The sequence below is a fragment of the Canis lupus genome, chromosome 23 (genome assembly GCF_048164855.1).
Source record: "Canis lupus baileyi chromosome 23, mCanLup2.hap1, whole genome shotgun sequence".
NCBI lineage: Eukaryota > Metazoa > Chordata > Mammalia > Carnivora > Canidae > Canis > Canis lupus.
This window is the reverse complement of record NC_132860.1, coordinates 9,807,799-9,834,342: the sequence shown is the minus strand read 5'-3', so window position 1 is coordinate 9,834,342 and position 26,544 is coordinate 9,807,799. Positions and strand designations below refer to the sequence as shown.

General features: G+C 45.1%; 2 protein-coding genes across 17 annotated transcripts in view; one reads left to right on the top strand and one right to left on the bottom strand.

Annotated features, from left to right (window-relative positions):
• UEVLD (UEV and lactate/malate dehyrogenase domains) overlaps window positions 1-13,534 on the bottom strand; it is a 50,987-nt gene extending 37,453 nt beyond the window's left edge. For 4 of the 15 annotated variants that reach the window (XR_012015489.1, XM_072793827.1, XM_072793833.1 and 1 more), the window contains exons 1-3: window positions 13,404-13,534; window positions 4,828-4,912; window positions 1,636-1,701 (exon numbers count right to left, since the gene is read on the bottom strand). Coding sequence is in view for 10 of the 15 variants with exons in the window: in XM_072793827.1 (XP_072649928.1) it covers window positions 1,636-1,701; window positions 4,828-4,912; window positions 13,404-13,445 (193 nt within the window). In the remaining 5 variants the exon portion in view is untranslated. The other 11 variants (XR_012015488.1, XM_072793829.1, XR_012015486.1 and 8 more) reach the window with 9 other exon arrangements.
• An 8,773-nt stretch (window positions 13,535-22,307) lies between these two features.
• Window positions 22,308-26,196, top strand: MISFA (mitochondrial sheath formation associated). Of its 2 annotated transcripts, none has more exons than XR_012015483.1 (4): window positions 22,308-23,158; window positions 23,580-23,684; window positions 25,386-25,423; window positions 26,085-26,196. XR_012015483.1 is itself a non-coding variant. In XM_072793823.1 (4 exons), the coding sequence occupies exons 1-2, from the start codon at window positions 23,090-23,092 to the stop codon at window positions 23,670-23,672; spliced, it is 162 nt and encodes a 53-aa protein (XP_072649924.1). In that variant the 5' UTR covers window positions 22,853-23,089; the 3' UTR covers window positions 25,386-25,423; window positions 26,085-26,196. The 2 variants fall into 2 exon arrangements, 1 of the variants encoding a protein (XP_072649924.1); XM_072793823.1 differs by having other exon boundaries at window positions 22,853-23,158; window positions 23,580-23,672.
• Window positions 26,197-26,544: the final 348 nt, after the last annotated feature.

The following is a 26,544-nucleotide window of genomic DNA, read 5'->3' as shown; positions in this document are numbered from 1 at the left end:
CTTCAGAGACATATATTAGAACCAATGCTTCACTGGTGTTCTTTACATCGTACTATATAAGCAATCACCTGTGATGCCTATCTGAAAGGTTAGTCCTGTTGAACACCGATGGAAGTAGGTCTGCACATATAGAAAGAATTAAGTATAGGGGAGCTAGTGATGTTTTGTTTTGCTGGGCAAACACTTAACTATTTTAACCTGTCAGGCTACCTGAAAAGATGTTGCTTCCTTTGAGCTATAATGACCCCCAAATATACTACTGAAGTTTCAAGTTATAGCCAAATACCAGCTGTGTGGTCGTAGGTAAATCACTTGACTAGGCTAAGATTCAGTTTCACCCATAGAATGGGGACATCATACACAGGAGAAGGGAGAGGAATAAAACATTGATGTAGTGGAGAAAAAGGTGCGACCCTTGCATTTTACTAGGGAAAGCAAAGCGAACTCTCCAAAGAGCAGGTCTATGTCTGTGCAGGGGCTCAGGGCATGCTGCTCAAGATGGGCCACTTTGCCATAAAGATTATTTTGAGTTAAAAGTAATTGAAATACAGCAGATGCCGGAAAAGCTGTCTCCCTCTCAAATGCCTATATTTACTCTGGAAAAAAGGGTATATTCCTGGAAAAGTACTTTTTTTTAATAAATTTATTTTTTATTGGTGTTCAATTTGCCAACATATAGAATAACACCCAGTGCTCATCCCATCAAGTGCCTCCCTCAGTGCCCGTCACCCAGTCACCCCCACCCCCTGCCCACCTCCCCCTTCCACCACCCCTAGTTCGTTTCCCAGAGTTAGGAGTCTCTCATGTTCTGTCTCCTTTTCTGATATTTCCCACTCATTTTTTTCTCCTTTCCCCTTTATTCCCTTTCACTATTTTTTATATTCCCCAAATGAATGAGACCATATAATGTTTGTCCTTCTCCGATTGACTTATTTCACTCAGCATAATACCCTCCAGTTCCACATCGAAGCAAATGGTGGGTATTTGTCATTTCTAATGGCTGAGTAGTATTCCATTGTATACATAAACCAGATCTTCTTTATCCATTCACAGGAAGAGTACTCTTAATAGAGACTCCCCTTTACCTAAAAACATTATCTGCATAATAGGGCAATCTTTGTTTTTCCAAGCATCTCCTTTCCCTTCTTGCTAATGGTCTTTCTCCCTTTTGTGTCCACAGGCCTCTTCCCTTTCCTTAGCTCACAAAACTTCAAGCTACCTCACTGTCTTTGGAATCTCACGTCTGTGTGCATTCCTCATATGTGTGCCTATTAAGTTCAAATTTCTCCTTTTCATCTGTCTCATGTCAATTTGATTTGAAATCCAGCTAAAAGGACTACAGGGCAGAGGAAGGTCTTCCTCCCCAACATCTGTCTTACTCTCCTCTGTACCCCAGCACCTAACAGAGTATAGGCACATAGTTGGCACTCAGTAAGTACTTGTTGAACTGAATTGAATTTGTAGATACTAAGCTAGGCCACCTTGAATGGGACGGCATTCTGCTATATCCAATAAGGTTCTATACAGGTCATATATACATACATGTGAAAATACTTTGAGAATGGTATGGAACTAAACAAATATAAGTTCTTGTGAAACTGCTCTTTTACAAAATTCCCACATTTTCTCACTTACCCTGGTACTTGACAGGAATAGTGCCAGTGAAATTCAGCAGGTCTTTCTGGGAACTATCTTTGAATACTGAAAGAAAAAAAAAGCCCCAAAATATGTACTCAAAAATAGAAAAAACAATATTAAAGTTTGTTCATGCACATACACATATACAGAAGCACACATAATTTCTAAAATTCATCATCTAGGAATCTGTAAATATATTGACAAGAGGAAATTACTATATATTGTTTTCTTAGGAAGCCAAGAGGACAGGTGAGAGCACAAAGGGCTTTGACATAGAAATCCCAGGTTCCAGGATGCCTGGGTAGCTCAGCAGTTGAGCATCTGCCTTTGACTCAGGGTGTGATCCTGGATTCTCAGGATTGAGTCCTGCATCGGGCTCCCTACAGGGAGCCTGCTTCTCCCTCTGCCTGTGTCTCTGCCTCTCTTTCTGTGTCTCTCATGAATAAATAAATAAAATCTTAAAAAAAAAAAGAAATTCCAGGTTCTAGGCCTACTTTTCCCACTCAGACACATGCAACTTTTGGTTACTTCAATCTCTTTGACCTTCAGTTTCATCATCTGTAAAATAAAGATACTGTATCATAAAGTTGTCATAAGGATCAAATGAGATAATGTGAAAACACATAACACATCTAAGAAGTTTAGGATTTTAAAATGTGGGGGCATTATCAAATAATTGTCATGTGTAACAAATCAGTTATAATTACTTTCAGATACCAGACAATAACTTTATAATCAGAAAAAAATGTTAGCTTCAGTTTTTTTTTTTTAATTTTTTTTTTTTAAATTTTAATTTATTTATGATAGTCACCGAGAGAGAGAGAGAGAGAGGCAGAGACACAGGCAGAGGAAGAAGCAGGCTCCATGCACCGGGAGCCCGATGTGGGATTCGATCCCGGGTCTCCAGAATCACGCCCTGGGCCAAAGGCAGGCGCCAAACAGCTGCGCCACCCAGGGATCCCTGCTTCAGTTTTTATATTTATTTATGTATTTAGCTTCAGTTTTTAAAGTGACCTTTTCAAAAGATCACTAATTATCTTCTTTGGTTTCTCTAACTCCATTATTCTCAACTTTCTTTCCACCTTCATGTCCCTGAAACTTCGACTTACCCATCAATGACTGGGACACAGTGGTTGAAAATTAAAGACTCTCATCTCCGAACTGAATATAGGAAACACTACCTCTGGTTTCAAACTACCCAACTGCTTTGGGAGGTAGATAAGAATTAATTGGTATAATGAAGTTTTAATTTTAAGTCTTTATGTTGATGAAAGACATTTAAAAGAACAAGCCATACGTGAACAACAGGCAAGACAGACATATGTACAAACCCGACTCCATCCCTAACTTCCTGTGTACTTGAGCAAGTTATTTAAACTCTTTAAGCCTCGGGTTCTTTATCTGAAAAATGAAGATGGTAACACCTCACAGCTTTGGTTGTAAAAAAAAATATGTAAGATAATGTGGATAAAACATCTGGAAACATATCAGGCATTTAATAAATAGTAGCTGTTAACAGCCCCCATCTCAGGCACTTCTGCAGCACCAAATAATGAGGTGCTAATCAAGAGAGGCTAGCAACAGCTGGGCTAGAATTTAATCATTTCTTCCACATATGAAAGTAGTATTCCTAAGAAATACTTCAACTACTCCTCAAATTTTCTAATACCTAAATCTGAGTTGTACATTTCTAAATGCAACTAATTCAAATATAAAACATACCCACATACAACAAAGTCTCTCAAACCTGTGTGTTTTGACTAATCTGTGGGCTCTAAAATCAATTTAGTGAGTCTCAATCCACATTTGCTTTTAAATGAAATGGAATGGAATGGAAAATGCCAGAGTCTACACAGTTATGTGTCTACAGAGTCATGATATAAAACATTTCTGAGTTTGGGTTGTGGTCAGAAATTCTGAAAGGCAGTGAAGTAAAATCTTCACTTCTAGGTAACTATACATTAACTAAAGATAATAACTAAACTTTGTTATTAATAATTCAGAATCAATCATATGGCAGGCGGAATAAAGGCCTCCAAAGGTGCCCAATACCCTAATCCTTGGAACCTGTAAATATGTTATTTTATTTAACAAAGAGACATTTTAGATGCAATTAAGTTAAGGACCCTGGGATGGGAAAATTATCCTATATTATTGGAGTAAGCCTAATATAATTACATTGGTCCTTAAAAGCAAAGATATGACTATAGAAGAATGGTCAGAGAGATGCAACATTGCTAGCTTTGAAGATGGAGGAAAGAGATGAAGAGCTAAAGAATGTGGGTCACCATTAGACACTAAAAAAGGCAAAGAGGGGCACCTGGCTGGTTCAGTCAGTGGAGCATGCAACTCTTGATCTCAGGGTCATGAGTTCGAGACCCACCTTGTATGTAGAGATTACTAATAGAAATAAACTTTAAAAAATAGTAATAATAATAAAGGCGGGCACCTGGGTAGCTCAGTGGTTGAGTGTCTGCCCTTGGCTTAGGGCGTGATCCGGGGGTCCTGGACTGAGTCCTGCATCGGGCTCCCTGCAGGGAGCCTGCTTCTCCCTCTGTCTGTGTCTCTGTCTCTCTCGGTCTCTCATGAATAATAAATACAATCTTTAAATAATAATAATAATATTAAAGGCAAGGAAACAGACCTCTCCCAGAGCCTCCAGAAAGGACCTAAAACCTGCCAACACTTTGATGTGTTGCCCTTCTAGCCTACAGAACTCTAAGGCAGTAAACTTGAGTTTTTTAAGCTACTAAATTTGTGCTGATTGTTGTTTATTTATTTTATTCACTTATTTATTTATACTCAAGTATAATTAACAGACAGTATTATATTAGTTTCAGATGTACAATATCAAGATTCAAAAATTCTATACACTTGTCAGTGCTTATCAAGGTAAGTGTACTCTTAATCCCTTTTCTCTCTTTGACCCATCCACCCACTCCCACCCCTCTGGCAACCAACAGTTTTGTTCTTTGTATTTAAACCTGTAAGTTTTGCTAATTTGTTAAGGCAGCAATAGAAAGCTCATATAATATGTTTTATTAACTTAAATTTCCTCCGAGACCACAGGTTGCAAAGTATAGTTCAAAATCAGGGGATAAAAGAGAGAAATGAGAAATTATAATTCTATAGCTCTCTGTGAATAATTAACAATTAAATGTAGCTAAAACTAGGGGTTATGATTCTTACCATAAGTGTCCATGGAATATCTGAAATGTGGGAAAAATCTATTTACATTCTTTAGTTCTTCCACAGTTAGATCTCTGAACGTGTACTGAAAAGAGAAAAATGAGAGTGGAATGAATAAAGCTTTAAGCAAAAGAACAAATACAATCAATCTTTAAAAGAACTCTGTGTGGTAGGCCCTGGGCTCTGAGTTTTATGAACATGAATAGTATGTGATTTAATCCTTTTAATAAGGACCCCATGAAGTAGGTAATAGGGCTGACTCAACAGAGGGTGAAAATTAAAGCTAGCGAATCAAAACGACTTGAAGAGCGAGGTAGCAAGGAGTGAAGCCAGAGCTCAAACTCTGGACCTGGGCCTTTCATCACTGAATCAGGTGGCCTCCAAATACTCCCTGAGGGCTTAAGAAATAGAGCAGGAGCACCCATGTCACCACTGTTCAGGATCCAAGTCTCATTCTTGACTACCTCATTCACTTGAGACACCCTGAATTTCCCTCCCAACCCTCCTGGCACTTCATCCAGGGTTTCAAAGGGAGAACAGACAGCATTCAAGAGTTTGCAGTCGAGTCAACTGCCTCCTCATTCATCCAGAAATACTACCTTGGCAAAATCATTTAACTTCTCTAAACTTATTTCCTCATTTGCAAAGAGAAATAATACCTGTCTCCTAGACTTAGGCTGAGGATTAAATAAAGGGAAAAAAATATGTTAAAAATCTTTTCTCAGGATGCCTTGGTGGCTCAGTTGGTTAAGTGTTCGCCTTCAGCTCAGGTCATGATCTCACGGTCCTGAAATTGAGCCCCACAATGAGTCTGCTTCTTCCTCTCTCTGCCCCTCTCCCAGCTCATATGTATGCTCTCTCTCCCTCTAATAAATAAATAATCTTAAAAAAAGAATCTTTCTCAATCTGAAAATGAATTTGAGAAAACAACTGCATTTGCAAAGGTATCAAAAAGAAAGAAACCATTTAGGAATAAATTTAACATGTAAAACTTACTGTGAAAACTACAAAACTCTGTTGAAAGAAATTATATCTAAGTAGAAGAAAGCCATCCCTGGTTAATAGATCAGAAGACTTACTATTGTTAAGATGGCAATATTCCCCAACAATCCTTATCAAAATCCCAACTGGCTTTTTAAAAATTTGCACGATGGGATCCCTGGTGGCTCAGTGGTTTAGCACCTGCCTTTGGCCCAGGGCAAGATCCTCGAGTCCCGGGATCGAGTCCCACATCACGCTCCCTGCATGGAGCCTGATTCTCTCTCTGCCTGTGTCTCTGCCGTCTCTGCCTCTCTCTCTCTCTCTGTGTCTCTCATGAATAAATAAATAAAATCTTAAAAAAATAAATAAAATAAAAATTTGCACAAAATTTACAAACTGATCTTAAAATTCATATGGAAATGCAAGAGACCTAGAACAGCCAAAAACAATATTATAAAAGAACACATGGGACGCCTGGGTGGCTCAGCGGTTAAGTATCTGCCTTTGGCCCAGGGCGTGATCCTGGAGACCCGGGATCGAGTCCCACATCAGGCTCCCTGCATGGAGCCAGCTTCTCCCCCTACCTGTGTCTCTGCCCCTCTCTCTTCTGTCTCTCATAAATTAATAAAATCTTAAAAAAAAAAAAAGTTGAAGGATTTATACTGTAATTAAAAGATGGGCTGGGGGGATCCCTGGGTGGCGCAGCGGTTTGGCGCCTGCCTTTGGCCCAGGGCGCGATCCTGGAGACCCGGGATCGAATCCCACATCGGGCTCCCGGTGCATGGAGCCTGCTTCTCCCTCGGCCTGTGTCTCTGCCTCTCTCTCTCTCTCTGTGACTATAATAAATAAATAAAAATTGAAAAAAAAAATAAATAAAAAAATAAAATAAAAGATGGGCTGGGGGCGCCTAGGGGGCTCAGTCAAATAAGACTCTCACTCTTGGTTTCGGCTCAGGTCACGATCTCAAGGGTTGTGAGGTCAAGTCCACTGTCAGGCTCTGTGCACAACAGGATGTCTGCTTCAAGATTCTCTCTCTGCCCCTCTTCCCAACTCACTCTCTCTTTCTCTCTCAAATAAATCTTTTTTTTTTTTTTTTAAAGGCAAGCCATAATAAAAAAGACAATAACAAGTATGGGAAAGGATGTAGAGAATTCAGAACCCCTGTGTACATAAACCCCTGCTGGTAAGAAAATGGTGCAGCTGCTCTGGAAAAGTCTGGCAGTTCTTCAAAAGACTAAGCATAAAGCTACTATATGACCCAGGAATTCCATTCCGACTATGTAACCAAGAAAAGTGGAAACATATGTCCATACAAAAACGTGTACACTATTGTTCAAAGCAGCATTATTCATAATAGACAACAAGTGGAAACAAGCCAAATGTCCATCAACTGATGGATAAAATGTGATATTTATAAAATGGAATACTCAGCCATAAAAAGAATAAAGAACACATACTCAGCCATAAAAATACATACTACAAGGATGAACCCTGAAAATGGTTATGCTGAGTGAAAGAAACCAGACACAAAAGGCCACATATTATAGGATTTGTATATGAAATATCTAGAATAGGCAAGTCCATGAAGCAGGAAGTAGATTAGTGGATGCCTAGGATTATGAGAGATTGGGAGGAAATGGGGAATGACTGCTAATAGATTGTCTCCTCTCTCTGAGTCTTAAGCTTTTCAGACACTTTTTTTTTTTTTTTTTTAAGATTTTACTGATTTATTCAAGACAGAGAGGCAGAGCCATAGGCAGAGGGAGAAGCAGGCTCCCTGAGGGGTGCCTGATGTGGGACTTGATTCCAGAACCCTGGGATCAGGCCCTGACTCAAAAGCACTCAACCACTGAGCCACCCAGGCGTCCTGCCTTAAGCTTTTCATTTGCAAAGGAGATATAGCTCGACTACCCCAACTTCAACAGGTACATACGATGACCTTGGAATTAACACATATAACAGTGAGAACCTTTTTTTTTCTTTAAGATTTTATTTATTTATTCATGAGAGACACAGAGAGAGAGGCAGAGACACAGGCAGAGGAAGAAGCAGGCTCCATACAAGGAGCCCGATGTGGGACTCAATCCCAGAAATCCGGGATCAGGCCCTGAGCCAAAGGCAGACGCTCAACCGCTGAGTCACCCAGGTGTCCCTAAAAGTGAGATCTTAAACAAAAACATATACAACAGTAAGTACAGATAAGAAATGAAGAACCCACATAAAGCATATCTAAGTTAGAGAAAGGCCTCCAGGAACAGCTGCCTACAACCTACACTAAGAGTCTAGAATGGTACAGAAACTTAGAGGGAAGGGAGAAGAGCATTTTAAGATGGGTAAGAATTTGGCAGAAGAAAAAGCCTATGATTATTAACAACTTGAGGGCAGGAATCATCTCTTATTCATCTCTGTATCTCCCCACAGCACTTAGCACAGGGTATGCCTCTGATAAATATAGGCTGAGTGGATGGGAATTAATTCTGCAAAAAGGAAGACTTATATGAGTAGAGTGGATAGAGAAAGAAATTATGATCCACAGGACTGGATATCAAAACCAAGAACTGAGCAGTATTAACTACAGCAAGGTGAAATGAGGCCCAGATTTAGGGTGCCTGACGCGTGTAAACAAAAGTGAATGAAATCATCCCACAAATGTGCAGAAGGCTGCAGTGTTGTCACCTGGAGCCTACTTTAAAAAGAAAAAAAGTCTAACACTGAAAAAGTGAGTAGTTACTAAAATTTTAACTTTATCTGCTATACTATTGTATGTTTATTTACTAGACTTAACATTTAGGAAGAGTGCATAAGAGTACTCATATGACATATGCTCAAATGTAGGACACACTGAGGAATACTTTGTGGCATCATTTCACCAAAAAAAAATTGCTAACTGGAACATATCTTAGATCAAGTCCAATTTTATCATTCTGTGAGTGAGCAAATCTGGGTTAAGCTACCTGTCCAAGATAACTCAAACTAGTGATGTGGAAACCACAAGCTTCTGAAATAGGAATGAGGGAACCAGATAAATTTTCTAAACTCAGTAATTTTTTAAAATATGTATTTATGGGGGGGGGGCACATGTGCAAGGAGGGGGTGGGGGTAGGGGCTGAGGGGAGAGAGAAAATCCAAAGCCGACTCAACATGAAGGCTGAGCGTGTAGCCTGATACAGGTCTCAATCCCACAACCCTGAGATAATGACCTAAGCTAAAAATCAAGTCAGATGCTTAACCAAGAAACCCAGGCACCCTAAACTTAACATTTAATACAAACTAAAGAATATATACATGTGTTTATATGCGTACACACACACACAGAAACATATACACTAATTTCAAATAATAAACACCCATGCACCAACCTGCTCACATATTATCTAGAATAGGCAATGTCCAACAAAGCTTTCTGCCATGATGAAAAAGATCTATATGTGAGGGGGATCTAATATAATAGCCACAAGCCACATGTGGCCATTGACAATCAAAATGTGGCTGGTGGGTGGCCCGATGGCCCAGTGGTTTAGCGCCGCCTGCGGCCTGGGGTGTGATCCTGGAGACCCAGGATCGGATCCCGCATCGGGCTCCCTGCATGGAGCCTGCTTCTCTTGCCTGTGTCTCTGCCTCTGTCTCTCTCTGTGTCTGTCATGAATAAATGAATAAAATCTTTTTTTTTTAAATGTGGCTGGCATGACTGAAAAACTCAACGTTTAATTTTATCTAATTTTGACAAAGAGCCACTTGTGGCTACAGGATACCATATTTGACAGCACAGACCTCTCCAACAGCATAGCATCTGAGTAGTCCTCTCACCCATTCAACTGTCTCCCTTGAAGGTATATTTACCTTCCTCTGCTTTCACCTTCTAGTTTTACCACACGTGTGTCTATCCCTAAAAAATACACTATTTTATTGTTTAGTTTTAATTTTGTTGGCTTTATCAGACTATAATTTTGCATAGAACTTCTATTTTTTTCACTCGATAGGATGTTTCCAAGATTCACTTATATTGTTGCATGTTGCAGCTCCTTTTCACTGCCACACAGTACTGTTTTCCATTGTGTGAATATACAACAAATTATCCTTCCTTCTGTTAAGGCACATTTGGGTTGTTTCTAACTTTTAGTTATGAGCGATTCTGCAAGTATATGCTGCTTCATATACTGTGAATTCTCTAAGGTATCTACCTAGCTAGATGTAGAAGGAATATAAATCACACATAATTTAATTAACAAAGCCAAATTGTTCTCCAAAATGGTTAAATAACCACTGAACCACCAATAGTGTTTAAAATTCCCATTCATCTGCATCTTCCAAATCATTTCAAATCATCTTAATTTATGCTAATCTAGTGAGGAAAAATAAAAGTTCTTTTTCTACTCTCAACATTTCTCCCACCAAACAATACATCACACTCCCCTCATTAAGAAACCCTGGGTGGCGCAGCGGTTTGGCGCCTGCCTTTGGCCCAGGGCGCGATCCTGGAGACCCCGGATCGAATCCCACATCGGGCTTCCGGTGCATGGAGCCTGCTTCTCCCTCTGCCTGTGTCTCTGCCTCTCTCTCTCTCTCTCTCTCTCTCTCTGTGACTATCATAAATAAATAAAAATTAAAAAAAAAAAAAAAAAAGAAACTTGACAGAGGGGGATCCCTGGGTGGCTCAGTGGTTTGGCGCTTGCCTTCCGCCCAGGGCGTGATCCTGAAGTCCCGGGATCGAGTCCTATGTCGGGCTCCCTGCATGGCCTGCTTCTCCCTCTGCCTGTGTCTCTGCCTCTCTTTCTGTGTCTCTTCTGAATAAATAAAATTAAAAAAACAAAACAAAACCTTGACAGAGTGGGGCGCCTGGGTGGCTCAGTGGGTTGAGCTCTGCCTTCTGCTCAGGTCATGACCTCAGGGTCCTGGAATGAAGCCCCACATTGCGCTCTCTGCTCCTTAGGGAGCCTGCTTCTCCCTCTCCCTCTGCCCGCTGCTCCCCCTGCTTGTGTTCTCTCTCCCTCTGTCAGATAGATCGCTTGATCCCTCTGTCAGATTGATGGATCGATCCATCTTAACTTGATATAGTGGCTCTTTGAAGAGGAGACACAAAGGGTGCAGTGCTCAGCAAGATGATACTTCTCTTCCTACAAAATCTACACCTGACACAGAAAATAAAAATCATTCAAATCAATTAAATAAACACCTTCAGTCTTGAGGCTTCACAACCTTGCCCAGACGTGCAAACTGCCCCATCTAGGGCAAATCCAACAAAAATGCCACACGTGCATGGTTCTTGCATGGAGAAGTCTTAAGGAAGCATTAAGAATCACAAAACTAGAAAGCGGGCGAAAGGGGGGGTTGCCTCAGAGCATACACTGGGGGGGGGGGGGCGGGATCAAAGAGGCTGGACCAAGAGCCTGGAGCAACCTGGAAACTTGCTAGTCGTGCTCCAGAAATATAGGTGAGGCTTCCGGGTCAGGCCTCCCGCTCAACCTTTCAACCATTCAGGGGGATCTCTTCTGGGCCTCCAAGCCCTGTTTCCATGTCCGGTACCTGCTCAAGGCACAGGCGACCCTTTCACTCCATCCCTGCAGGGACAGGTAGCGCCCCGCGGCGGCCGGGCGCAGGGCTGGGGCAGGGAGAACCACGGCCCCGTCCCCGCGGTCGGGGTACACCGCACGAGTGAATAAACGATCGTAAATCAAGTACGATTCCCACGGTGTGATCATGCACCCGTCGGAACGCAAGCAGAGCGAACGGCGCGGTCCCGAGATGCAGAGAGAGCCGTCGGAGCGGAGACTCAGAGACAGGGGACTGCGAGGCAAGAAAAGCGGGGCGCGGTTGGGGGCAGGCGAGCGCCGGGAGCCCCGTGAGACCCGCAGACGCCCGCGGCGCGAGAACGTCTCGCAGGCGGTGGAGGCCCGGAGCTGGGGGGGGGGGGGCCGGGGGGCGGCAGGGGCTCGCGGGGGTGGGCGGAGCCACGGCCCCCCGGCCGGGGACCCATGGAGGGGGAGGGGAGGGGGCGGGGACTCGCGGGGGTGGGCGGAGCCACAGGCCCCGGGCCGGGGACCCAGGGAGGGCGCGGGGACTCGCGGGGGTGGGCGGAGCCACGCCTCTCTCCGGCCGGGGACCCAGGGAGGAGGAGCGGGGACTCGCGGTGGTGGGCGGAGCCACGGCCCCCCGACCGGGGACCCAGGGAGGGGGAGGGGAGGGGCGGGGACTCGCGGGGGTGGGCGGAGCCACGGCCCCCCGGCCGGGGACCCAGGGAGGGGGAGGGGAGGGGCGGAGGGGGCGGGGACTCGCGGGGGTGGGCGGAGCCACAGGCCGGGCCGGGGACCCAGGGAGGGCGCGGGGACTCGCGGTGGTGGGCGGAGCCACGGCCCCCCGGCCGGGGACCCATGGAGGGGGAGGGGAGGGGCGGAGGGGGCGGGGACTCGCGGGGGTGGGCGGAGCCACGGGCCCCGGGCCGGGGACCCAGGGAGGGCGCGGGGACTCGCGGTGGTGGGCGGAGCCACGGGCCCCTCCCCCCGGCCGGGGACCCAGGGAGGGGGAGGGGAGGGGCGGAGGGGGCGGGGACTCGCGGGGGTGGGCGGAGCCACAGGCCGGGCCGGGGACCCAGGGAGGGCGCGGGGACTCGCGGTGGTGGGCGGAGCCACGGCCCCCCGGCCGGGGACCCATGGAGGGGGAGGGGAGGGGCGGAGGGGGCGGGGACTCGCGGGGGTGGGCGGAGCCACGGGCCCCGGGCCGGGGACCCAGGGAGGGCGCGGGGACTCGCGGTGGTGGGCGGAGCCACGGGCCCCTCCCCCCGGCCGGGGACCCAGGGAGGGGGAGGGGAGGGGCGGAGGGGGCGGGGACTCGCGGGGGTGGGCGGAGCCACAGGCCGGGCCGGGGACCCAGGGAGGGCGCGGGGACTCGCGGTGGTGGGCGGAGCCACGGCCCCCCGGCCGGGGACCCATGGAGGGGGAGGGGAGGGGCGGAGGGGGCGGGGACTCGCGGGGGTGGGCGGAGCCACGGGCCCCGGGCCGGGGACCCAGGGAGGGCGCGGGGACTCGCGGTGGTGGGCGGAGCCACGGGCCCCTCCCCCCGGCCGGGGACCCAGGGAGGGGGAGGGGAGGGGCGGAGGGGGCGGGGACTCGCGGGGGTGGGCGGAGCCACAGGCCGGGCCGGGGACCCAGGGAGGGCGCGGGGACTCGCGGTGGTGGGCGGAGCCACGGCTCCCCGGCCGGGGACCCATGGAGGGGGAGGGGAGGGGCGGAGGGGGCGGGGACCCGCGGGGGTGGGCGGAGCCACAGGCCCCGGGCCGGGGACCCAGGGAGGGCGCGGGGACTCGCGGTGGTGGGCGGAGCCACGGGCCCCTCCCCCCGGCCGGGGACCCATGGAGGGGGAGGGGAGGAGGGGGAGGGGAGGAGGGGGCGGGGACTCGCGGGGGTGGGCGGAGCCACGGCCCCCGCCCCCACCGGCCGGGAACCCAGGGAGGGCGCCGGGGCGGATGGGGGGCAGACCCGCAGCCTCCCGGGGATCGCGCCCCGCAGCCCCCTCCAAGCCCCGGGGCGAGTCGGGGAAACGCAAGGATGAGGCGGCCCCACCCCCGGCCCCCGGCCCCCGGCCCGCCGCGCCGCCCGCACCTTGCCCAGGAGCCGCCTGAGACCCTCGCAGTCGAACTCCATCTCCACCCACGTCCGGGAGCAGAAAGCGGCGACCGCAGCGCGCACCTGCCGCCGCGCCCACGCCTGGACGGAGGCCGCCGAGGCCCAAGTCTCGCGAGCGGCGCGAGGCCACGCCCCACCCATGCCCCGCCCCCCGCGTCCAACGCCCAGGTCCGCGGCTGCTCGGCTCCGCCCGGGGTCCCCCGCGCCCCGGCGTGGACACTGCGCGGCGTGGACCAGGCGGTAGCGCCCGGGGGGAGGGCGCGACCCCGCTCGCTGGAAGGAGGCTTGGGGACGTCTGTAAGGAGAGGAATAGGAAGGACCCGAGGAGAAGCAGTGAAGGAGGTAGCAGCAGCTCGCGATGCGGGGGCAGAGTTCCCGGAAGGGTGCGTGAAATTCAGCCAGAGTGTCGGCAAAGGGTCCCGACCAAAACCTGTAGTTAGATTCGGGAAGGAAGAGGTAACGGAACTCCAAAAGCAGAATTTCAGGGAGCTGGAAAGGGAAAATGGAGTCAGGAGGAGCATGGTCGAAAAACTGGGAGATGGGTGGGTTGGTGCAGCATGCGGGAGGGGTGGCCCTTTTTTCTTTTAATTTTCTTTCTTTCTTTCTTTCTTTTTTTTTTTTTAATGAGGATGAGCCATAACTTTGGTGGCAGAGAAAGGAAAAAGCCAGGTCAGAAGAGTTTGAGCACCAGAGGAGGTAGATGGGTAGATAAGGTCATCTTCGTAGAGAGGACCAAGAGATGCAATCTGTGGCTTTGTCTGGGCTTCTTGACTTGTGATTTACTTCCCTGCTTTATCCCCGACTTGAGCCACTGGGCTTAAAAAAGTCGTAGCAGATGGATATTGTAACCGTCAGGAGGTTGGGTGAGCAGGACTGTGATCGTGTTTGCAGGGAGAGCTGAAGAAAGGAATGCTGTGATTTAATTTAGGAGGAGAAAGTAAAGGCTGGAAAGGATATTTATTCATTCAACAAACTTTTCTGGAGCATTGACTGTTTACTAGGTATTTTTCTAGGTCTGAAGATACAGCAGTGAACAGAATAGACAAAAATATCAGTTGCCCTGAGGCTGTCCATCCTTTCATTAGGAGGAGAGCAAAACAATACATATAATACGTAAGTAAATTAGATCATAGGTTGGAAGGTAATTAAGTGGGTTGTGGGGAATAAGTTTTTAAAAGACAGGGTAAGGAGATTAGGGTAGGTCTCCCTGAGAGGTGAGAGAGTAAGGGTTCTAGACTAGAGGGCATTCAAAGCAGAGTTCCTAAGATAGGCATGAGCTCAAAACAACAAGAAGGCCAGTGTGGCTGGAGCAGAATGAAGTAAGAGGTGAGGAAACAGAAGGAGGCTAACTCAGAGAAACAAGGGGGAGGCCACAAATGGTTTAGGGCAGTGATTCTTCCACTGTGGCCCCCAGACTCACAGTCTCAGCATCACCTGGAACCTGTTTTATTTTTTTTTATTTTTTTTTATTTATGATAGAGAGAGAGAGAGAGAGGCAGAGACATAGGCAGAGGGAGAAGCAGGCTCCATGCACTGGGAGCCCAACATGGTATTCGATCCCGTGTCTCCAGGATTGCACCCTGGGCCAAAGGCAGGCGCTAAACCGCTGCGCCACCCAGGGATCCCCTTTTTTTTTTTTTTTTGGAACCTGTTTTAAATACAGATTCTAAGACCCCCCCCCATCCCCAGACTTATAGAATCAGAAATTCTGGGGGAAGAGTAGAGTTCAAGCAGTCCTTTTTTTACAAACCGGATGAATCTAATGCGCAGTGAAGTCTAAGAACCGCTGTGGGGCCTTGGTAGACATTTGTGACTTTGGCTTGTCGGTAGCCTCCAGCCAGAAGAGCATCAGAAACACACCCACACTTAAGCAGGTTGGGTTGATTACCCTTTGCAGCGAGGGAACAGATACCGGGGAGAACCATTGGGCCTGCTCAGTTCGAGAATGTTAGTAAGACCTATTACAGGATTGGGGCTTTGGGTGACCCTTTGGGGAGGGTTTAATGAAGTGAACCTTCACTTTGGATTGGGTGCTGTCAGAAAGCAGAGACAGTTCTGTGATTGGATATCTCAATAAATATCTACAAAATGGGCACACTTGAGCAAGGATAAAGCAGTAATTGGTAAAGAAGTAGCAATCACTCATAATAGAGGGAAGAGGATATTTGGCATTTCATGGGCTGCACAGTGACCTCGGTTTGCCTCTGCTTAGACAAATTATGAAGTGGCTTTATTTGGTCTCATTTTATCATGGTCTGAGGGACCCTGTCTGCTGTTTGTGTTCTGTGACATTGTTTTATCTGACAAGAGAGTAACCCAGCCTTGCTCTGAGTGCCAGGTCAACCTCTAACAACACTGAGACCTTTGTAGCTGGGTCAGACCAGTTCCCAGATGTCAGGGAACTTTTTTCTTTCTTAGGCTTGTATCTGAGAAAAAGAGGAAGGGACTGGAGAGTTTTGGATAGAGCAGTGATGTGACTGACTTTTAAAAGAATAAGTCTGACTGCTGCATTGTGAAGAGAGTGTATGGGGCAAGAGAGGAAGCCAGGAGAGAAGGTAGGAGGGGGAAGATGGAAAGATAAGAGACCTCTAAAGAGACCCCCAGGCAGATCTAACAAACTTGGAAACAATGGGACTTCCAGGGCCTCTAAGATCTCACAGACCCTGTCAGACATCCATTAATCAAGGAAAAGATACCAAATTAGAAGTGAGGCCTGAGCAAGGTTCTTCAATCTTTTATGAAAGAACCTTTTATGGAGGATGCCTTCCATCCAAACAGCTCATTGTCTTCTGGTTTAGTTACCATGAATGATTTACAGCCACAGTGAACATTTTATGCCCCTTTGTGCATGTGTGTGTGTGTATGTGTTTGTGTATGTGTGTAGCCCTCATTTCCTGTGGGGAAGGTACATTGCTAAGAGTTTTATGTGCTTTATCACAGTTAATCTTCACAGAACCCTATGACCTAGATAAAAGTATCTCAGTTATACTGGTGAGGAAACTGAGGTTTAGGGTTGTATTACCTATTTCCTTATTTCTGAGAACCTGTTCAGTAAGACGTGTTATTGACAATGTTTTGGGAGAGAAAAGATTACAAAATTGAATATAAATACCAATTTTAACACACCTATTTGAAAGGAGCTAAAATGTGAAAAAGTATGCACCTTAAAATAGAGGATGTATGGTATAATTGGCTCCATTTTACAAAAAGGGAAACCGGGATTCAGAAAGGTTAAGTTATTGCAGAAGGTGGTGTTAGAGACCATGTTCTTAATCTATGCATGTTGCTGCCTCTGTGTATGTGAAGTTGTGATGAAATTTTGTGATTAATTCGTACTTCATCATAAGAAGAAGATTGTTTAGTACAAACACTTGCTGACTTGCTACAACCCCCACACACATCCAGAAATTGGCGCTATTACATCCTGTAATCTAACCAGGCTGAAACATTCACTTTTCCCTAAACACATTATGTCTTCCTTGCTTCATGCCTTAATGCCCTGCCTGAGATATTTTATTATACCAGCTACTTCCATCTCTTCCTCTCCTTCTGTCCCCAAAGACTGTAAGGTCCTGGCAGATAGCTGTCAAATCTCACGTATCTCTGTATTCCTAGTGCCTAGCATGCTTGAATTTATTGCATGTCTTCATTCTTCTAATATTTGGTAAGTTTGCTGAATGAATGAGAGTGTAGGATGACCAAAGCCATAGGGAGACGATGGCATAGTGTACTAATTCTCGGCCTTATCTGAGTTTCGGTTTGGAAGATACAGACCTGTCCCAGAAAAATGTACATGCCAACATACGCAGTCCATTTTGTGTCCAATTTCAGGAGTGTTCACGGATCCACTGAAGCCCATCCCTGTACCCTGGTTTAAGAAACTCAAATGTAGTCAGTGGGAGCATTATTTGCTACAAACTTTAGGCAAAGTAATCTGACATATCTTTTGTTCTATAAACCTACCTTAGGAAACTTGTCTTCCTGAAATAAAAATACCCAAGACACAGGTACAAAGATGTTAATGATATTTAAAGGACACAAAAGATCCCCAAACTAAGAAATGGAAAAGTGTATATTCTACATCTTTGTTTGCAGCTTGTGAAAAGTCACAAGAATGGCTTGCTTAAAATATGAATTTTTTTTTTTTTGGTGCTCTTCTGGTAGCTGTTTACACTCTTTGTTTTCATAGTTATTGGTTCTATCAGACATATTGTTCAGGGATGAAACCCTAGTATTCTAAATATCAGAGACATGTATCCTCATCACTTTTCTTTTCCCTTTTTCCCTCATTTTTTATTGGGGTAAAATACACATAATCTACAATTTACCTTCATAAGCATTTTTAAGTACACAGTTCACTGGTATTAAATACATTCATAATGTAGCCCAGCCATCTTTACCACCCATCTCCAAAATCCTCATCTTCTAAAAGTGAAACTCTTTATATTTACTAAATAATGTCTTCCTGCTCTTCCTTCCTCCCAGCCTGTGGCAACTCACCATTCTATTTTCTGTCTATCTATGATTTTTTACCTAAGTACCTCACCCGTAGAATAGAATAGATAGCCCAAAAATAAATCCTTGCATACATGGTCAAATGATTTTTGACAGGAGTGCCAAGACCATTCAATGGGGGAAGGGACAGTCTTTTCAACAGATGCTGCTGGGAAAACTGGACATCCATACGCAAGAATGATTTGGACTCTTATCTAATACACCATATTACAAAAATTAACTCAAAAATGGATCAGAGACCTAAATGTAAGACCTAAAACAATTAAGCTGTTAGGGATACCTGGGTGGCTCATCAGTTGAGCATCTGCCTTTGTCTCAGGGTGAGATCCTGCGGTTCTGGAATCAAGTCCCACATCAGACTCCCTGCGAGGAGCCTGCTTCTCCCTCTGCCTAGGTCTCTGCCTCTCTCTCTATGTCTCTCATGAATAAATAAAATCTTTTAAATTTTTTAAAAAAGCAATAAAACTTTTGGAGGAAAACATAAGAAAAAACTTCACGACATTGGATTTGGCAGTGATTTCTTGGATATGACACCAAGGCAGAGACAACAAAAGAAAAAATAAGCAAATTGGATCTCGTGAAAATTTTAAAAATGTTTGCATCAAAAACCAGTATCCTTTACTTAGATGTATGGAGCTTATGTTGTTGTTCATTGACAGCGTATCTGCCTCTCAGGCGACCCTTCCAAAGTAACCTTTGTCTTGTGAAAGATATTCTTTGTCCTTATGAAAATGAAATTATGATCTTTCTTTTCTTATGCTAGTTCTTTTTCTGTAGGCATTTTACATAGCCTCCATTTTCGTGCTCTATCTGAACTGGCATACCCTTTTTGTCATCTTGCTGCTTTAGTGGTTAACAAGTAAAAACCTGGCAATACTCAAAAGAAATTGTCTAAGAAATTTGGTTTAACCATCACAGCATTGTTTATGGTGGTAAAAAAAAAAAAAAAAAGTTGGAGAAAACCTAAATGCACAGTGTGCCATTTAGGAATTCATTGTCCTTCAACTCTGAATCCACCATGCACTGCTGGCTCTGCTATAATGGAGCTGGACCTTGTGAACATTTTTTTCCTTGCTAGTGGGCATGATGTTAAGTTTTACCAATAGAGGGCCTTGGGGAGATACGGTAGGAGGAAGAAACTTCTCTTCCTGGTCCCAGCATGCCTTTGTTCTCCGTGTTCTACTATGTGGCTGCCAGTGGCACATGGGGCATATCCAGTGTGGTCAGCCCTGTTGAGTTTCAGTGGCCTTTCTCTGGACTTTTCCATTGAGTTTCAATGGCATCCCTTCCATGGAACAGTTTGCCTTGCGTTATACCACCAGCACCCCCACAGGGTGGCTTCCTGGTATATTCTGCTGGCAGATTCTCAGCGATGATCAGTAAACCTCCCAGAACCTTCTCTGGAGACTTTGTGGCCGATTTCACCAGCATCTAGTGATTCTCTAATTGTCACATCTGGCCTGCAGCAGATTGGATTTCTCTACCACCCAGTTGGTGATGGCCACCACTTCAACAAGTTTTGGATTTCAGCCTTGGAAAGGAGAGACTCTTGCAAGTTTGTTTCTTCCTTGGTTGCTTTGCCTCAGCCTCAGAGGTGTGGCTTCTCCCTGTATATGCTATTTCTATATATGTAGAGCTTTCTGCATTTTCCTTAGTTAATCTCTTGTTCCTACTTACTAATTCTCTTTATTTAGCTTTCTTAGTTGAAATTGAAATTACTGTGTGGTTTCCGTCTCTGGACGGATATAGTCATCATGAGGAGAAAGGAAATAAATGGGGAGTATTATGCAGGAATTTAAAAAGAATGAGAATAAGGATCAACTGCTACAGGAGTCGCCTTCTCTCCAAAAACAAATGGAAAACTGCACAAAATAGATGCAGTAATTGTTTTCAGTTTTTGCACAAGAAGCAGCACAAGCCTATGAACTTTGAGAGACAGGAAAGAAAGGAGAAGAGCCTTACAATTGCCCCCAACGTCCTGCCTGGAAACATTTTTCAGACTGCAGCACAGAGGGGTTACCCAAACTGGGGTAATCTTGCTGAGTTGTAAAGAAAGAGCAGAGTACAAAGGAGTCCAGAGTACTAGGAATTTGCAGGATGGAGGCCTGGAGAAGAAGGGGTTCTGCAGAGAGAGAGAACTCTGGAGATCTCCAGAGGGTCCTCATGAACCCCCAGCTGAGTTTCTGCATACCAAAACTGCTGAATTTCTGCATATCAAAACTCCATAAGACTCCCCCCCCCCCCCCCCCCCCCCCCGTCCCGAAACAGCAGGTCAAAACTTCTTGGAGATCCCAAAGAGGCTCAGAGTTGTGGCAAATTCCACACATTTGAAAAACTGAACACAACAGGCATCAGAGAGAGTGCCCAGTGGGAATCAGAAGGGTCAGTCATGGGGAGAATTATCCTTAGAGTAAAAGCTGCTCTGTGCCCACCATAACAAGTCTTAAAGCAAGCCTCAGAAGAATCAAACTGAGCCCAAACATCCTGGAAGAAAACCCCACACTACTGAAAGGAATGTGAGTCCAGCAAACAGCCCTGTAAAGTTTGCCATGTTGAACATCCAACCTAAAAGTTCCCAGACATTCAAAAGAAGTAGGAAAATATCGCCCATAACAAAAAGAGAAAGATCAACCATCAAAACAACTCCAGAAATGAGAGAGATGATAGATTTGTAGATGGTGTCCTTAAAAATGTTTATTATCAGTCTTATAAAAACCCTCAAGGATGCAAAGGAAAACATGAACATGATGTGGAAAAAAAATGAAAGTATTTTTTAAAAAGACAACTTGAAGAGATGATGAAAAGTATGTCAAATGAGGGCAGCCCAGGTGGCTCAGCGGTTTAGCGCTGCCTTCAGCCCAGGGCGTGATCCTGGAGACCCGGGATCGAGTCCCACATCGGGCTCCCTGCATGGAGCCTGCTTCTCCCTCTGCCTGTGTCTCTGTCTCTCTCTCTCTCATAAAAAAATCTTAAAAAAAAAAAAAAAAAGAAAAGTATGTCAAATGAAAATGCACTGCATGGGTCTCAAGATTAGACAAGGAGAATAATGAGTGAACTTGAAAAACAAAGCCATGAAAAATTCAAAATGAAATAAAGACCACCAGCAAGCTGTGGGACATGTTCACACTGGGTACTGGTCTTAAAGACATCCAATGGATGTCACAGAGAGGGACAGGCAGGCAGAAAAAATATTTGAGGAAATAGTGGCCAAATATTTTCCCAATTTGGTGAAAACCATAAACCCACAGTTCCAAGAAGCTCACCAAACCCCAAATAGAAGAAACATGCAGAAAATTACATGGTCCTATCAAAGTAAAATTGCTGAGAACTAGCGATAAAGGTTTTTTTAACAAGCACTTACCATGTGATTCAAATACCCCCACTGGGATTCACCCTAGAGAAACTAAAACTTAACGTTCATACAAAAAACTGTACCCAAAGATTTATAGTAACTGTTCGTTATAACCCAACCTGGAAACAACCCAAATGTTCTTTGACAGGTAAATTGATAAACTGCTATGTCCATGCAGCAGACCATATGTTCATTCAATAAAACAGCACAAACTACTGTACTATGTGGATGAATCTTAAAAACATTATGTTATGTGAAAGAAGCCAATGAATGAGTTTTTTAGTTCTCTTTATGTGAAGTTCTGGAAAATGCAAAAGCAGATAGTTAGTCCAGGGGGCAGGGAGTTCAGCGGGGAGGACACTAGTAGCAAAGGGAGCTTTGTGAGATGATCGAACTTTTTTCTCTTCTATTTATGGTTGTTGTTACAAGCCTGACACATGCTTCAGAACTCAACTCCACACTAAAAAAGTGTATTTTATCATATGTGATTTATACCTCAATAAAGCTTATTGTTATGTTAAAAAAAAAGAGAATGTGTTTAGATTTTTTTTATCCATTGTTAACAGGATAAAAGCAAGTTGCATAGTAGCATAGGTAGTATGATCACGTTTAATAAGGCAACACTGAAAAGAAACCCTTCTATCCCTTTACATGTGGACTGATGTTTGCAAGCCCATGGAAGATTCTTTGGCAGAAGGGTACACACCAGGCTTGGTTACATCATGGGGATGGGAACTAAGGGGAAAAAGAGGGGAGATAGTTAAATTTTTCTTAGATATCTGTGGGTGGTTTCATGTTTTGCCATGAGCACCTGTTATTTTCATAATTTAAAATAATGAAAATAAAGAAGATATCAACATAACCCATGGGGACATGTGTCTGTAGAAAGAATTCTGATGGAGAGAAGGGTCCATTGTGACAGTACAATGAGGTCAGAAGGGTGAAGATGAGATCATTAGACTTGACAAAAAGGAGATTTTGATAACCTCCGAGAGCATCTGAGTAGCCATGTGGGGGCCAGAAGTCAGAATGCAATGTGTGGAAGAAAGGTAGAGTTTGGGAAGAAAGGCTTTGAGTGTTTCAGAAGTTTGGGCATAAAAGGAAATTTAGAAACAGGAAGGAGCCACAGCATCATTTGGAGGTTTTTGTGATGAAAGAATTTCCTTGTGGCTTCTGAAGGCCAAGAGAGGAGAACCAGCAGAGAGTTACTGACCAAAGCTATTGAAGAATGGTCTAAAATGGTGGTGACAGAGCCCTTGAGATGATGAGGGGGTTGCAGGGACAGAAATAAGAGATGTCTCACTGCCCTAGAATTGAGTTTATTGCACTCACAGCTGTCATAGGCCTAAGAACACACCCTTTCCAGTTCCTGCTGGATTCTAGGGAATCCAATTTCCTAACAGATGGCTGGGCCCTGAGTCCTGGCCCTGATCTGGAGCATCAGCTGTGTGACCTATGCTAGTCACTTAGGCTAAGAAGACTGGTCTTCATAGAATCTACTTCATATTGTTGCTATGAGTGAATGCTTACAAAAAGCTAAGTTTGCTGCTCAGCTACTGGTCTTGGGGCAGTATCTTTGACATGTGAGCCTGGGCCATGTGACCAATGATGTCACAATGCCCTACTGGACTCCAACTTCTCCACTAGGGAGTTCCAGATTCTTTGGAGCCAAGGACTGGAACTGACATGCAAGACCTCTACCAACTGAGGGTTTCATGAGCACACTCCTCTGCCAAGATCTTGGTGAAGAGTCTTTGACTGCAGTTGTGTCTTAGACATTGTTTTATTTGTTATCATGATCGTGCTTGGCTGGATGCTTTTTGTTGGACTTGCATGTTACATGGGCACATTTCCAGAGTTCATGGTAAGTAATGGCCCTGCCTGTGGATCCCTGATAGTAGTCCATCCTGGCTCTGGCCCTGACTCACCCTCCCAGCTGGGAGTTGTGACCAAATGGGAAAGATAGTTGAGGTCTCACTACTAAATAGAGGTCAGGATGCAATGGCAAGTTAGTTTCCCAGGCTACTTCTCTTCCCATTGGGGTATCTCTGAGTACCACCTGCCCCTTGGGTATGTAATAGCACTTATTTCAAAGCATTACAGAATTTATCAGAGAGTTTCTGAAGACAGTGGTTTTTAGGCCAAGGAGATCAGTGGTCACTGGTAGGAATGGCAATATGGACATTGGTGGGACCTCCCGAGAGCCCCTCTGGTCCTACAGAGGCAGTCACCTACTAGGCCAACAAGTAGAACCACTTCTGCCTTTAAATTTCTTTCTGACTCAGCCTCCAACTCTGAAGTGGAAGGAAAAGTGGCCTGTTCAGGAGAACAAGACACGACTGAGGAGCTGGGCTTTGGATGAAGACCCGCAACTCTGAGTGAGTGGTCAGGTCTGCTGAACTCAGTTCCTCCCTTTCCAGAGAATGTGGTGACACCCTAAAATCTCAATGGAGAGTTTATTTTCCCCCTGGGAAACAAACTGTCAAAGGGAAAGTGGCTTGAGGTATGTGTTAGGGTAAGAGAATACAGCAAGTGCTGCTTTGGACAGCAGGCCAAGTTTCAAAGATTTGTTAAGCACATCTCCTAGGTCTATCTTTTCAAAGACCTCCGGTCTATTAGCTTCTCACAAACTCTATACTTAGTTGAATGAGCATTTTTAGTGCCCCTTTTGGCAGACTCCAAGACTAGAGTTAATGTGAGTGAATTCAAGCCCTAACTTTGCTACTCACTAGCTGTGTAAAAAGTTCAATCCCTTGGGAAAGTTTAATTTCTAAACCTCACTTTCTTCATCTGTACAATGGGGATAGCTCAGTATCTTACTATTTTTGTGAGGATTGCATTTGGGAATTCATGTCAAGCATTTGATGCAAAGCATCAACAACCGAGCAAAATAATGAACTGGTCAACGAAGATTTATTGGTGACAACAACCTTAATTGGTTACCCAAGGCCATACAGACCAACTCCATATGTGAAGTTGGGATGCAAGCACAGGTCTCTGGACTCAACCTCTTGCACACATTCCACATCCTACTCCCTTTCATTCAGACCTGTTTTTTCAAAAGATATTCCCGCTGTTAAAGAAACTTAAAGTCTTAGTAAGACTTCAGTAAGCAACTTTACTTAGTAAGTAAGCCAGTGACAGGAGCGGGTTTTCTGGGAAACTTCTCTGGACAGCAGGAGCATCATGTCCCAACCCCAGGGATACTAGAAATAGGCCATGAAGTTTCTTTTTTTTTCCGCCACCAACCCCAGGATTTCTATGTAAGTATTGACCCAACTGAGCCAGACCTTTGTGTGGGGGAGGGATGTGGGTGGAGGCACAGGGCACTTGCTTAGCTGAGCCACTGCCACTCTGATCCTGCCCAAACCAAACCACCTCAGATTTTCCAGCTGTGGAATGAGCATAACACCCATCTTCCTTCTCTTCCCTTTCCAGGGAAGTTGTGAGGAGGCATACCCTGCATAATGTGTGTTTAATGTAGTGTTTCACAAAATGGAAGATTTCTCTTTTTCAAATAGTCTAGCAATAGTGTATAAAGTAATTGCTCACAGCATGCCTAGCCAATCCTCCCAATTAATCCGGGGCCCGTTTTGTTTTGTTTACATAACAGTGCTTTTTGTATCTGATTGCATAAAACCAATAGTTAATATTCTGACAGGTGATGAGTTAATAAAGATGTGATGCCAGCTAGATCCAAACCATGGAGGGTCACCGGAGAACAGGGCCTTTCTATTAAGGGTTCTTTGGACCCAACACACCAGGCGTCCTACTCAACTGTCCCATAGCTACCACTTTGACTGGTCCCCGCAGGGTCACAGGAGCTGATGTCACAATTGGTGTCTGATCTCTGCCCCCCAAAATGGCCCTGGCGAGTCATTGCTGTTTAGACTAGACCACAAAGCTCTTCAGCCAGGAACTAACATGCTGGGCAATCCACCATCTGGTCTTGAATGAAGACAGCCCAGTACCCAGGACTCAGGGAATAGACCACCACACCTTTCAGTACCACCTATTGTCCCCAGCACACACCACCAGCTGAGCAAGAAGCCCCACAATGATTGTTGTCTTATGGTTGCTTCTCATTGCAGGAACCATGTGGAAGGGATATAAGTATCCCCCAGGAGGGGTAAGTGTGTTTTCTATACCTTTGTTTTCTATACCTACTTTGAAATGTACTCCCTCAGATAAATGAGCTAAGCATCAAAATTCAACTCTAGTAACTTTAGAAACGAATAGTCTTCTCTTTATTTAGAAAATGGTTGTACCTTACATACTATTATTCACTGAGGGTTCCTTCTGTCTTTCATGTCTTTCTTTTATACATATTTTCCTAAGAGTCATTAGTCTTAAATTCTTCAGTCTCAAATAACACAGAGATGTAGAGGTAAAGGTATTTCAGGCCTTAAGTCAAAACTGTCTGACATGGGTGACCTAGGATTATGCTCGGGGGGGCCATTTCATGTGCCCAGGCTTTGGTCACATTTCTTAAATCAGCTCACACCAGCAACCTACACTTAACCCTCCCTCCTCAAGTAAACGGCAGTTTATAAAGTGGTTCTGGTGCTAGAGATCTTTTCTCTTCCCATTAGACCTTGGATATTTGTTCTTTTTTGGCCTCTTGTCACCTCCCACATGGCTAAGCCCTCCTGGCAACTGGGATCAGAGGCATTAAGAGATAGGACTGGACAAAGGATAGAGCCTGTCCTCGGCAAGGAGGGCAATTGCCTCATCCACACACACAAGCAAACACTAGGTGAGGTCCACCTGACATACTTTTCTTTCCCCAGACCCCGGTGGAAGTAAGCAAAGATGATCCTGGTGAAGTAATGCAGCTCTGAAGCTCACCTGACCAGCTGTACAGTTCCTGTTGTTGGTTTAGCATAAAGTAATTGCACATTATTTTGTCACATTTTATGTAAAAAAAAAATTCCGTACTTTTTAAGATAAGACTTGGTATTCCTTAGCTGCAAACAGGGAGATGGAGGGTGGGGAGGTAGTTGGGGTAGATGGATGTGATTGGGTCCCCTCAGTTTCAGTCTCTCAGACTGGCAATAAGACTAAGATAACTAGTTCCATTTGCCCCGTATTCTGTAGACCTAGTTCCCAAATATAGCCTTTCTCCTCTGTCCAGGCTCCAGGGTCAAAAAAATGTTACAGAAAAGGCTAATACTGTGTGCAGAAAGGACTTCATTTTAATACTGGGTGCTAAATTATACATTATTTTAATCTTATAACCTTCTGGGTTAG